This window comes from Pan paniscus, chromosome 1, assembly GCF_029289425.2.
Source record: "Pan paniscus chromosome 1, NHGRI_mPanPan1-v2.0_pri, whole genome shotgun sequence".
NCBI lineage: Eukaryota > Metazoa > Chordata > Mammalia > Primates > Hominidae > Pan > Pan paniscus.
Window position 1 is genome coordinate 186,475,777 of NC_073249.2, and position 14,455 is coordinate 186,490,231.

General features: G+C 42.8%; 1 protein-coding gene across 1 annotated transcript; it reads left to right on the top strand.

Annotated features, from left to right (window-relative positions):
- Positions 1 to 6,407: 6,407 nt before the first annotated feature.
- LOC100971216 (large ribosomal subunit protein eL21-like) lies at positions 6,408 to 10,069 on the top strand. The gene has a single exon (XM_034943416.3). It carries the CDS (start codon positions 7,388 to 7,390, stop codon positions 7,868 to 7,870), a length of 483 nt encoding a protein of 160 aa, XP_034799307.1. The 5' UTR covers positions 6,408 to 7,387; the 3' UTR covers positions 7,871 to 10,069.
- Positions 10,070 to 14,455: the final 4,386 nt, after the last annotated feature.

Here is a 14,455-nt window from a genome sequence, read left to right on the forward strand (position 1 = left end):
ACATTACCTAATAGGCCCAATATAATCACAAGGTCCTTAAAAGTGGAAAGGGGGCCGGGCGTGGTGGCTCATGCCTGTAGTCCCAGCACTTTGGGAGGCTGATGCAGGCAGATCACTTGAGGTCAGGAGTTCAAGACCAGCTTGGCCAACACGGTGAAACCCCGTCTCTACTAAAAATACAAAATTATCCAGACGTGGTGGCAAGCACCTGTAATCCCAGCTACTCGAGGCTGAGGCAGGGGAATCGCTTGAACCTGGGAGGCGGAGGTTGCAGTGAGGCGAGATCACACCATTGTACTTCAGCCTGGGCAACAAGAGTGAAACTCCATCAAAAAAAAAAAAAAAGTGGAAGGGGAAGACAGAAGAGAGAAGCACAGGGAGATTTTACTATAGTATGGTCAGTAAGATGTAACTTTGTTGGTTTTGAAGATGGAGGAAGGGGAAACCAAGAAATGTGGGAAGCCTCTAGAAGGTGGGAAAGGCTGGGCAATGAGTTATCTCCTTGAGCCTCCAGAAAGGAACACAGAGGAAAAACAATGGAGCAAAACTGGAAGCAAGGAGTTAAAATAAGAGGCAGTTGCAATACCCCCAAGCAAAAGAGGATGGTATGCTGAATAAGGTAGGTGCAGTGGGGATGGAGAGAGGTGGATGGATTAAACACCTATGAGGTATAGTCACTGGGACAAGGCGATAATATTTCTCGGGGAGGAGAGAGGGAAGTCTCTTCTCCAGGATGACATCCATAGTTTTGGCTTACGCAATAGGGCAGAGGGTGGGACCACTGGCTGTGTAGGCCACACAGGAAGAGGTACAGGTTTGTGGGCAAGAAGATAATTTCATTTGGGACATGTCAGTTTGGTGGTGCCTGTGGAACATCTGAGAAGCAGTTGGATAAGCAGGTCTGAGACTCAGGAAAACATATAGGCAGCAGTTAAAGTCAACCCGATGGATAAGATGGCCCAGGAAGAGTATGAAGAATAAGAAGATAGGACAGGACCTTGTAGAGTGCTAAGTAAGGATGTGCAGAGAAAAGAAATCTGCAAGGGGCCTGAGAAAGAACAGCTGGAGAGGTAGGAGGAAAGCCAGGAGAGTGTAGTTCATGTAAGCGGACACTAAAGCTTATCAGTGTTGGACCAGCACTGGGAAGGAATCAGATGGAACAAGTGGGAGGTCAGATGAAACCAGGGTCAGGATTGGCAATTCTGAGGAGTTTGGAGTCGCTCTGTTCTAGCTGGAGAGAGAAGCACCTGTGGGAAGCTGATGGTTGGTATTTTCTGCCAGGCATAAGAGGGCAGCCAGAGGCCAGGTGAGCAAACCTGTTTAGGACTCTGGCTCAGCCCAGAATGGGCAGCTGTTTCCAGGAAGGGGTTCTAGGTCGTCTCACTGTGCTGTAATTAAGAGACTCAGCCCCTGCCCCAACTTGCTCCACGGGACTGACCAGCTGTGTTTGCTCTTCTCTAGCAGGGAAGGGGGATCATCTGTCACCTACTCTGTTTTCTGAACATTCATCCCACTCCCTGCCTTTCTTACAAAGTTCCTTCTGCCAATTAACCGGGTGTGGTGGCGGGCGCCTGTAATCCCAGCTACTCGGGAGGCTGAGGCAGAAGAATCGCTTGAAACCGGAAGGCAGAGGTTGCAGTGAGCAGAGATTGCGACACTGCACTCCAGCCTGGGCGAAAGAGCGAAACTACATCTCAAACAAACAAAACGAAGTTCCCTTCTGCCCAAAACAAATATCCAAAGCGTTCTGGGCACTGTGCTAAGTACTTCACGGTCATCAAGAGACACTATTCTCCCCATCTCACAAATGAGGAAACTGAGGCTTAAAGAGATGAAATGACTTGCCCAAGGTCACAGTCAGTATGTGGTAGAACCAGGATCCAAGTCTAGCTGAATCCAAATTCTAAGTTCTAACTCCCCAGAAACCACGACTGCTCCCTCGCTGGGTTCCCACAGTGCTTTATCTGCCTCTATGCCCGTTTCATCTCGCTAGGGGCTCCTGGAGAAAGGGACTTTTAATTCGTCTTGTCAAGCTGTCATCATGGTGTGCTGCCGCAGAGGACCACTAGGTGCCGCCAGAGCACCAGCCAGCCTGATTTACTGCTCACCTGGAGTCGGTCTAAAGGAGCAACTGGTGGGGAAGGGAGCTGGGCCTTTTCTTCCTGCCCTGCAGCCCACCTCTCCTTCCTATCGGAGGTGGGAAGAAACGACTGGAAGATTGGAAGGTTAGAAATTAGAGATTTGGCCGGGCGTCGTGGCTCACGCCGGTAATCCCAACACTTTGGGAGGCAGAGGCAGGTGGATCACATAAGGCCTGGAGATCAGCCTGGCCAACAGGGTGAAACCCCGTCTCTACTAAAAATACAAAAATTAGCCGGGCGTGGTGGTGCACATCTATAATCCCAGCTGCTCAGGAGGCTGAGGCAGGAGCTGAGGTTTGAACCCACGAGGCAGAGGTTGCACTGAGTCGAGATGGCGCCACTGCACCCCAGCCTGGGCAACAGTCAGAGCTGGTCTCAAAAATAAATAAATAAATAAATAAATAAATAAATAAATAAATAAATAAATAAATAAATTTAGAGATCTGAGGAGTGTAAACTGGAGCAGCCCGGGGCTCAAGTCAAACAGAAGATCCTAAGAGTTCTCTAAGAAAGCTAGAACCAGCAAAATAAAATATTGCGGCAAACATCTCCAGGCTGGGTCTCAGCCCCACTCCTCTGTCCTCCCTTTTTGTGCAGATCCTAAAATGCACAACCCTATGCTGTGGCTGTAGTGGAAAATGGGGAAAATGTATGTTACTGAGACCTATCCAGAGCTAGAAACTGTGGGAAAACAGGTGTGTGTCCTTGGGGAAATCACTTCACACCTCTAAGCTTCAGTCTTCTTGTAAATAAAATGAGGATAGGCCCGGCACAGTGGCTCATGCCTGTAATCCCAGCACTTTGGAAGGCCAAGGTGGGAGGATCGCTTGAGCCCAGGAGTTCAAGACCAGCCTGGACAACATAGTGAGACCTCTTCTCTATTAAAAATAAATAAATAAATAAAATGAGGATAATCAAGGGACCTACCTCGTTGAGCGGTTGTGAGGAGTTAAAGACAAAATGCATGTACCACACTGATACAATATCTGTCATATAGCAAGTGCTTAATAAATATTGTTATAAACACAATAATTATGATAATATAAATATTTAAATGATAAACATTATTGTTATATTTGTCAGGATTCTCCAGAGAAACAGAACCAATAGGATATATATAGATACGTAAGAGGAAATTTATTACGGGCGTTGGCTCATGCTATTACAAAGGCCAAGAAGTCCAATGATAAACCGTCTGCAAGCTGAGAACCAGGAAAGCCGGTAGCGTAATTTAGTCCCCAGTGGAAGGCCTGAGAGTGGGGTTGGGGAGGGAAACCAGTTCAAGAACCAGGAGCTCCAATGTCCAAGGGGAGGAGAAAATAGATGTCCCAGCTCAAGGACAGAGAGAATTCACCCTTCCTCTGCCTTTTTATTCAAGCCCTCAATGGATTGGATGCTGCCCACTCACATAGATGAAGGTGGATCTTCTTTGCTCTCAGTCTACTGATTCAAACGTTAACTCTTCCAGAAACACTCTCAAAGGCACACCCAGAAATAATGTTCTACCAGCTAATATCCCTTAGTCCAGTCAAGATGACACGTAAAATCAGTACACAAAATTAACAGTCAGTGCCGGGCGTGGTGGCTCACGCCTGTAATCCCAAAACTTTGGGAGGCTGAGGCGGGAGGATCACCTGAGTTCAGGAGTTCGAGACCAGCCTGGCCAACATGGTGAAACCCCGTCTCTATGAAAAATACAAAAAAATTAGCCAGGCATGGTGGCGGGTGCCTGTAATTCCAGCTACTCTGGAGGCTGTGGCAGGAGAATTGCTTGAACCCAGGAGGCAGAGGTTGCAGTGAGCTGAGATCACACCACTGCACTCCAGCCTGGGCAACAGAGTGAGACTCCATCTCAAAAAACATTATAAGCAAATCAAAGAAAATTGAGGACTGCCAGATTATAATTTCTGACCCATTATCTTTCACCCAACTTGGTCTTGAACAACTAGTAGCTATTTCTCAAATCCAATCCACCTTCAAGGTTTAACAAACAAATAAAAATATGTTCACACACCTTCAAAATAATCTGATAGAAGTTCTGAAGATAGGCTGGGTGAGGTTCACACTTGTAATCCCAGCATTTTGGGAGGCCGAGGCAGGCAGATCACGAGGTCAGGGGATCCAGATCATCCTGGCTAACAGGATGAAACTCCATCACTACTAAAAATACAAAAAATTAGCTGGGCTTGGTGGCACACAGCTGTAGTCCCAGATACTCGGGAGGCTGAGGCAGGAGAATCGCTTGAACCCGGGAGGCAGAGGTTGCAGTGAGCCGAGATCGTGCCATTGCACTCCAGCCTGGGCAACAAAAGCAAGACACCGTCTCAAAAAAAAAAAAAATTAATGATCACCATTAATAATAAATGGTAGTTCTCGGCCGAGCGCAGTGGCTCACGCTTCTAATCCCAACACTTTGGGAGGCCGAGGCAGGTGGATCACCTGAGATCAGGAGTTCAAGACCAGCCTGGCCAACATGGTGAAACCCCATCTCTACTAAAAATACAAAAATTATCCAGGCGTAGTGGTGCAGGCCTGTAGTCCCAGCTACTTGGGAAGCTAAGGCAGAGAATCGCTTGAACCCAGGAGACGGAGGTTGCAGTGAGCCGAGATCGTGCCATTGCCCTCCAGCCTGGGCAACAGAGTGAGATTTGGTTCCAAATAATGAAAATAATAATAATAATAATAAATGGTAGTTCTTAGCTGCCGCCTTCATGATGACATCATTTAATTATCTTCTCACACTACAGGCCTGACACATAATGTCCTCAACAAATATTTGTAGGATAAAAAAATAAAAATAGTTTTCACTCATGTTCTCTATGTTAATCCAGCTTGTTGATCCTGGAGAGACTTTCTGGACGTGGTGTCTTTAAGGATCAACAGGAGTTTGCTGAGGATAATTGCACCTTCTATATTAAACAAAACAGTGCCTAGATACAGAGAAAGTGTTCGGTAAATACTTTGGAAAGAAGAAAGGGAAAGAGGAAGAAAGGAAAGGGAGAAGAGAGAAAAGAAGGAAGAGGAAGAAGAGAGGAGTGAAAGAAAAGCTCAAGAAGGGCCTGATACACTGTCTCACGCCTGTAATCCTCACATTTTGGGAGGCCAAGGCAGGAGAATCACATGAACCCAGGAGTTCAAGACCAGCCTGAGCAACATAGTGGGGCCTTATATCTTAAAAAAAAAAAAAAAAAAAGACACAAAACAACAACAAAAACCTTAAGAATTTTTCCTTTAAAACTTAGCCTTCACTTGAAACTCATCAAGGAGGTTTTAAATTTGAGCTAAGGATCTCTGAGACAGGCTGCAAATAGGATCTCTAGCAAGACGTGGTTTTGTTTGTTTGTTTGTTTTTTGAGACGGAGTTTCGCTCTTGTTGCCCAGGCTGGAGTACAATGGCGCAATCTCATCTCACCGCAACCTCCCAGGTTCAAGCGATTCTCCTGCCTCGGCCTTCTGAATAGCTAGGATTACAGGTGTGCACTATCACGCCCAGCTAATTTATGTATTTTTAGTAGAGACAGGGTTTCACCATGTTGGCCAGGCTGGTCTTGAACTCCTGACCTCAGGTGATCCACCCAACTCAGCCTTCCAAAGTGCTGGGATTACAGGCGTGAGCCACCGCGCCTGGCCCAAAATGTTTCTTAGAGAGCTGATATCACTACACTTTAGGTCCCGATAGTCCCACAAGTTTCCTCTAATGTAGCTGTCAGCACACTTCTGTCTTATCTGAACCGCTACCCTAAGTGTGAGCTCTGTGAAGCTAGGGGCTGTATCTATTTTGACCAATGTTGTACATATTTAGTACAAAGAAGGTGCTCACTAAATTTTGTTAGTTCTTAAATTGGTCTGAGTTCTAGTTCTGGTAATGGCAGAGTAGATTGTATCTGACTAACTCCCTCATAGATAACAACTATAAATTCTGCTAAAAATATTTGGCAGTGATAAAAATAAAAACTGAATTAAGGCACTGTAAAGTGACGAAAACCAGGCATAAGCTGGAAGGAGATTCTGTGTTTCAAATAAGGGAACCACACTGGGTATGATCCACATTTATATGGATTTTCCACCAAGGAAAATTCTTCAGTTTCCACAGCGTAGAAAGCTAGAATTCGAACAGAAATTCAGAACTTAATTTGTCAATTAAATCAGAAGATAGAGTTCAGGCTGTTACAGTGACTGAAAATTGAGGGAGAAACCCCAGAAACAAAAGATTCAGAGAAAATAACCAAAAATCTGCACATAAACTTCCTCAAATCCTGAGCTAAGCCTTGAATCGCACATGCACAAATAAGACTCCAAGACACTCAGCGGGGAAACCAATAGCTGGAAGGATGAAATTACTGAGCAAAGATTTTAGCTGCTGCTCACTGCAAGGAAGACAATTTGAAGTTGAAGTTCTGCCACATTATCAGGGCTTGGTAAAAGACAGTCCATCAAAACCCCAAAAGGACTATACCTAAGGAGAAAACCCTGTATCCTGAGTTAAGAGATATAGCCTATGACTAGGAGCAAAATAAAAACTAGACTTAGGCCGGGCGCAGTGGCTCACTCCTATAATCCTAGCACTTTGGGAGGCCAAGGCGGGTGGTTCACCTGAGGTCTGGAGTTCGAGACCAGCCTGGCCAACATGGTGAAACCCCATCTCTACTAAAAATACAAAATTAGCCAGGGAATGGTGTTGGGCGCCTGTAATCCCAGCTACTCAGGAGGCCGAGGCAGGAGAATCGCTTGCACCCAGGGGATGGGGGTTGCCCTGAGCCAAGATCGCGCCATTGCACTTCAGCCTGGGTAACAAGAGTGAAACTCTGTCTCAAAATAAATAAATAAATAAATAAATAAAGTAGACTTATTCTAACAAAGAGTAAAATCAAACACCCACAAGTTTGAGATGATCCACCAGTAATTTAACTGCTGGCAAAAAAAAAAAAATTGACACTATTCAGAGGAGTATAACAGAATTCAGAATCTCTGTAACGTATCACTCATGGTCAATGTGCAATAAAAACTATTAGACATGCAAAACAACAACAACCACAAAAAAAAATGTGATCCATAGACAAGAGAAAAAAAGTCAATAGAAACAGAGCCACAGACAATTCGAATATCAGAATTCGGAATCAAAAACTTTAAAGTAACCATGACAAATTGTCCTTAAGAGTCTACAGGAAAGGATGGTTATATTGGGTTTAAAAATGAAGAATATCAGCCTTACGGCCAGAAACGCCACCTTCCAGTAATTCGCCAAAATGACAAACACAAAGGGAAAGAGGAGAGGCACCCGATATATGTTCTCTAGGCCTTTTAGAAAACATGGAGTTGTTCCTTTGGCCACGTATATGCGAATCTATAAGAAAGGTGATATTGTAGACATCAAGGGAATGGGTACTGTTCAAAAAGGAATGTCCCACAAGTGTTACCATGGCAAAACTGGAAGAGTCTACAATGTTCCCCAGCATGCTGTTGGCATTGTTGTAAACAAACAAGTTAAGGGCAAGATTCTTGCCAAGAGAATTAATGTGTGTATTGAGCACATTAAGCACTCTAAAAGCCGAGATAGCTTCCTGAAACGTGTGAAGGAAAATGATCAGAAAAAGAAAGAAGCCAAAGAGAAAGTTACCTGGGTTCAACGGAAGCACCAGCCTGCTCCACCCAGAGAAGCACACTGTGTGAGAACCAATGGGAAGGAGCCTGAGCTGCTGGAAACTATTCCCTATGAATTCATGGCATAATAGGTGTTAAAAAAAAATAGAAGACTTCCGGACTGTAAAAATGTTTCTCTCCATTGAGTAGAAGTGTAGTATCCTCTCCCCCAAAGAAATATTTAAAGGAAATTTTAATTGTGTCCTAATTCAGTATGCAATGTCTTTACTGTTCGAATTTAATGTATTTCTTGCTGAAAGACATGAGGTAGCTTATTGTGCAACAAATTACTCAATTGGTTAGAAAATGGCCAGGTATTATGTATGAAATATTTGTACTGGTTTGAAGACAGGGCCTCTAAATCATCAAGGAAGAAATAAAATAATTTACAAAAATATAAAAATGAAGGCTACCAAGAGAGACTTGAAAGTAGTAGAAAAGAACCAAATGAAAATCCTAAAAAGGAAAAATATAACATCTAAAATTTATTTATTTATGTATATATTTATTTATTTATTTATTTTTAGATGGAGTCTCACCCTGTCACCCAGGCTGGAGTGTAATAGCACAATCTCAGCTCACTGCAACCTCTGCCTCCCAGGTTCAAATGATTCTCCTGCCTCGGCCTCCCAAGTAGCTGGGATTACAGGCACACACCACCACACCCAGCTAATTTTTGTATTTTTAGTAGAGACAAGGTTTCACCATGTTTGCCAGGCTGTTCTCGATCTCCTGAACTTGTGATCTACCTGCCTCAGCCTCCCAAAGTGCTGGGATTACAGGCATGAGCCACCGCACCCAGCCAATATCTGAAATTTAAAATGTGTTGGATGTATTAAGAATAGATTTGACATAATTGAAGAAATAACCCATAAGTGTAAATACTAGTTAATAGGATCAACCAAACTGAAGCACAGAGGGTGAAAAAATTGAAAAAAAAAATGATCACAATCTTTATGGCCTATTGGACACTGTTGAAAGATCTAATATATGTATAATTGGAGTTCCACAAAGATAAGAGAGAGAGATTGTGGAGAACAACAAATATTTGAGGAAATACTAGCTGAAATTTTCCAACTTTAATTTTTTCTAAGCAGCAATCTATAGACCAGAAGATCAGAAACCCACAATTTGATAAGTACAAATAACACCGTATTGGGATACATAATAGTCAAACTGTTATGGATAAAGAAAAACTTTAGGCTGGACGCAGTGGCTCACACCTGTAATCCCAGCACTTTGGAAGGCTGAGGCGGGTGGATCACGAGGTCAGGAGTTTGAGACCAGCCTGACCAACAAGGTGAAACCCCGTCTCTACTGAAAATACAAAAATTAGCCAGGCGTGGTGGTGTGTGCCTGTAATCCCAGCTACTCAGGAGGCTGAGGCAGGAGAATTGCTTGAATCCAGGAGGTGGAGGTTGCAGTGGGCCAAGACTGCGCCACAGCACTCCAGCCTGAGTGACAGAGCAAGACTCTGTCTCAAAAAAAAAAATAAAAAAGAAAAAGAAAAACTTTAAAGTGGCCAGAGATAAAAGACCTACAGGGAACCAAACATATGAATAATAGCTGACTTGTCACTAGAAACAGTGGAGCCCAGCCAACACTGGAACAACTTCTTTAAAGTGCTCAAGTAGGCTGGGCACAGTGGCTCACACATGTAATCTCAGCACTTTGGGAGGCTGAGGCAGGAGGATCATTTGAGACCAGGAGTTTAAGACCAGCCTGGCCAATATGACAAAACCCTGTCTCTACTAAAAATACAAAAACGAGCTGGGCATGGTGGTGCACATCTGTAATCCCAGCTACTCAGGAGGCAGAGGCATGAGAATTGCTTGAATCTGGGAGGTAGAGGCTGCAGTGAGCCAAGATTGCACCACAGCACTCCAGCCTGGGTGACACAGCGAGACTCTTTCTCAAAAAAATGAAATAAAATAAAGTGCTCAAGTAAAAACATACACACACACAAAAACACAAAAACCTGCAAACCTAGAACTTAATATCCAGTGAAAATGTATTTCAAAAATGAAGACAAAATGAAGAATTTCAAATAAATTAAAGTTGAATTTGTCACCAGCAGAACCAAATGTATGAAATGATGAAGAAAGGGCTTCAGTTTAAAGGAAAATTACACCAAATAGCACTTTGGATTTCCAGGAAAAAAGGAAGAACACTGAAAATAGTACATAGGTTGATGTGAAAGATATTATTCTTTACTTTCTTAAATTCTTTAAAAGTCAGTGGACTCTTGGGGCGTAATGTCAGCAAGATGGTGGAATAGGAAGCCCCAGACTTCATTCTCCCATAGAGATACTGAGTTAACAACAGCATATAGTCCAAAAAGCCTTGATGAGGACTCCAGAAACAACTTAAGGAATCATGGTATTCCAGGCAAGCACAAAACCAATAGTAGCCATGCTGAAATGGGAATAGAAGACAGTATTAAATGTGTTATTGGGATTTAATTCTAAAAATACGAATGTTATAGGTTCCTGTAAAAATAAAGCATTTTTGTTTATTTCTCTTTAAAAATAGTCAATGGACTCTTTAAAGCAGAAATATTAATACTGTATTGTAGGCTCAAAAGCATATGGAGAAATAAAATATATGACCGAAACAGTGCAATGAACAAGAGGAGTGGCAATGGAATAGTACTGTTGGAAGGTTCTTACATTATGTATCAGGCGACATAATATTACTTCTAGGTAGACTGTCAGGGAAATGTAAATCAAAACTATGATGACATACCATCTCACACCCATTAGGATGGCTGCTATCAAAAAAACAGAAAATGGCCAGGTGTGGTGGCTCACACCTGTTAGCCCAGCATTTTGGGAGGCCAAGGTGGATGGATCGCTTGAGCCCAGGAGTTCGAGACTACCCTAGGCAACATAGTGAGACCCCATTTCTACTAAAAATACAAAAAAAAATAGTTGGACATGGTGGTGCTCGCCTGTAGTCCCAGCTACCTGGGAGGCTGAGGTGGAAGGACCACCTGAGCCTGGAAGGTTGAGACTGCAGTGAGCTGTGATTGCACCACTGCACTCCAGTCTGCGTGACAGAATGAGACCCTGTCTCAAAAAAAAGCAAAGCAAAACAAAACAAAACAAAAACCTCACAAGATCAACATACAAAAATCAATTTTATTGCTGTATATTAGCAATGAACATGTGGAAAACAAAATTTAAAATACCATCATAATCACTGAAAATGCTATACTTAGGGACAAAAGTAACAAAAAAATGTCCAGGACTGATATGTTGAAAACTACAAAATGCTGGTGAGAGAAATCAAAGCAAATCTAAATAAATAGAGAGATCTACCATGTCCATGAATTGGAAGACTCAATATAGTAAAGATGTCAGTTGAACTACAGGTTTAACACAATTCCTATCAAAAATCAAGACAAGATTTTTTTTGTAAACACAGACAAGGTTTTTCTAAAATTTATATAGGAAGGCAAAAAGGAACTAGAATATCTAAAACCAAAAGAATAAACAAAAAAGAATAATTAAAAAAAGAATATCTAAAGCCAGTTGGAAAATGATAAAGTGGGAGGAATCACCTACCTTGAGATCCATCTACCACTAGGATCCATTTAAACTGAAAAATAATTTAGTGATTGAAGGATAATTGGATATCCATAGGCAAAAAAATGAACCATGGCATAAACCTCATATTTTATACAAAATTTACCTCAAAAGGATCATAATTCAAATGTAAAGCGTAAAACTATAAATTATTATTATTATTTTTTTTTTTTTGAGACGAAGTTTCGCTCTTGTTGCCTAGGCTGGAGTGCAATGGTGCGATCTCAGCTCACCCCAACCTCCGCCTCCCTGGTTCAAGCGATTCTCCTGCCTCAGTCACCCAAGTAGCTGGGATTACAAGCATGCGCTGTCATGCCTGGCTAATTTTGTGTTTTTAGTAGGGATGGGGTTTCTCCATGTTGATCAGGCTGGTCTCGAACTCCTGACCTCAGGTGATCTGCCTGCCTCGGCCTCCCAAAGTGCTGGGATTACAGGCGTGAGCCACCGTGCCCGGCCTAAAACTATAAATTATTAAGACAGAGAACATCTGCTGGACGTAGGGCTCAGCAAGTTCTTAGACATTATACCAAAACCAAAATATGTAAAAGAAAAAAATCAATACATTGAACTTCATCAAGATTAAAATCTTTTGCTTTGCCAAAGGCCTGATTTTAAAAGTATAAAAAGCCAAGTTACAGAATAGGAGAAAATACTTGCAAACTATACGTCTAACAAAGAACTCATATCTAGAATATATAAAGAAGTCGCAAATGCATCCAATTAGAAAATAGGCAAAAGACATAAACAGACATTTCAAACAAAGAGGATATACAGATGGGAAATAAGCACTTGTAAAGATGTTTAGTATTAATAGCCATTAGGAGAATGCAAGTTCAAATCATGGCAAGATATTATCACACATTTAAAACAACAGAACGAGGCCAGGCACAGTGGCTCATGCCTGTAATCCCAGCACTTCGGGAGGCCAAGACGGGTGGATCACCTGAGGTCAGGAGTTCAAGACCAGCTGGGCCAACATGGTGAAACCCCATCTCTACTAAAAATACAAAAATCAGCTGGGCATGGTGGTGCGTGCCTGTAGTCCCAGCTACTCGGGAAGCTGAGGCAGGAGAATAGCTTGAACACAGGAGGCGGAGGTTGCAGTGAGCCAAGATCACGCCACTGCACTCCAGCCAGTGTGACAGAGCCAGACCCTGTCTCAAAAATAAAATAAAATAATAGAACAGCTAAAATAAAAATAGTAAGAACAACAAATGCTGGCAAGTTTATGGAGAAACTGGATCTCTTATACATCATTGGTAGGAATATAAAATAGCACAACCACTCTGGAAAACATTTTGGCAGTTTCTTTACAAACTTAATATAGGCCAGGCACGGTGGCTCACACCTGTAATCCCAGCACTTTGGGAGGCCGAGGCGAGCAGATCACCTAAGGTTGGGAGTTCAAGACCAGCCTGGCCAACATGGTGAAACCCTGTCTCTACTAAAACTACAAAAATTAGGTGGACATAGTGGCACAGGCCTGTAATCCCAGCTACTTGGGAGGCTGAGGCAGGAGAACCACTTGAACCTGGGAGGCAGAAGTTGCAGTGAGTCAAGTTCGCACCACTGCACTCTAGCCTGGGTGACAGAGTGAGACTCCATCTCAAAAAAAAAAAAAAACTTAATATAGGCTGGACATGGTGGCTTATGCCTATAATCCCAGCACTTTGGGAGGCCAAGGCTGGAGGATCACTTGAGCCCAGGAATTCAAGACTAGTCTGGAGGATCACCTGAGCCCAGGAGTTCAAGACCAGCCTGGGCAACATGGTGAGACCCTGTCTCTACAGAAAAAATTAAAAAAAAATTAGTCGGGCATGATGGTGCATGCCTGTGGTTTCAGCTATTGAGCAAGCTGAGGTGAGAGGATTGTTTGAGCCTGGGAGGTCAAGGTTGCAGTGAGCTGTGTTTGCACCACTGCACTCCATCCTGGGTGACAGAGCAAGACCCTGTCTAAAACAAAACAAAACAAACAAAACAAAACTTAATATACACTTACCATATGATCCAACAATCGCACTTCCAGGCATTTATTCCAGAGAAATGAAAATTTAGGTCCACACAAAAATATGTACATGAATGTTCATAACAACTTGATTCTTAATAGCCCCAAATGGGAAACAACCCAAATATCCTTCAGTGGGTGAATGGTTAAACAGACTGTGGTACATCCATACCACGGAATACTACTCAGCAGTAAAAATGTACAAACTATTGATACACTCAACAGGTAGGTGTTTCTCAAGGGAAGTATGGTGAATGAAAAAAGCCGATCTCGGCCAGGCGCGGTGGCTCATGCCTGTAATCCCAGCACTTTGGGAGGCCGAGGTGGGCAGATCATGAGGTCAGGAGATCAAGACCATCCTGGCTAACATGGTGAAACCCCGTCTCTACTAAAAATGCAAAAAAAATTTAGCTGGGCATGGTGGCGGGTGTCTGTAGTCCCAGCTACTCAGGAGGCTGAGGCAGGAGAATGGTGTGAACCCAGGAGGCGGAGCTTGCAGTGAGCCAAGACCGCACCACTGCACTCTAGCCTGGGCAACAGAGTGAGACTCCGTCTCAAAAAAAAAGAAAAAAAGAAAAAAGCCAATCTCAAAAAGATGTGTACTGTATAGTTCCATCTCTGTAATATTTTCATAGTGGACAAAATTATAGAGATAGAAACAAAGTACTGTCACCAAGGTTTAAGGGGCAAGTGGAAGAGAAAGAGATGCCACCAGAAAAAGGTAGCATGGGGGATCTTTGCAGAAATGGAATAGTTTTGTGTCTTGATTGTGGTGGTGGCTACGCTAATGTCACATGTGATAAAATTGCTTAGAACTGTACGTGCATGCGATCACATATGAATGCATGTAACACTGGTGACATCTGAATGTAGTCTGTGGATTGTATTGTCAGTTTCCTGGTTTTATAATTGCTCTACAGTTATGAAAGATGCTATCACTGAGACAAATTGGATAAAAGGTCTTTAGCACCTTTCTGTACTATTTTTGAAACTTCCTATGAATCTGTAATTAGTTCAAAATAAAAACTTAAAAATATTTTGTAATACCTCACTATTCTGTGGATCAGGAATTCAGGCAAGGT

What these genes read in the sequence shown, in the direction of transcription:
- LOC100971216 (XM_034943416.3), top strand. Translation starts at nt 7,388, where the DNA reads ATGACAAACACAAAGGGAAAGAGGAGAGGCACCCGATATATGTTCTCT.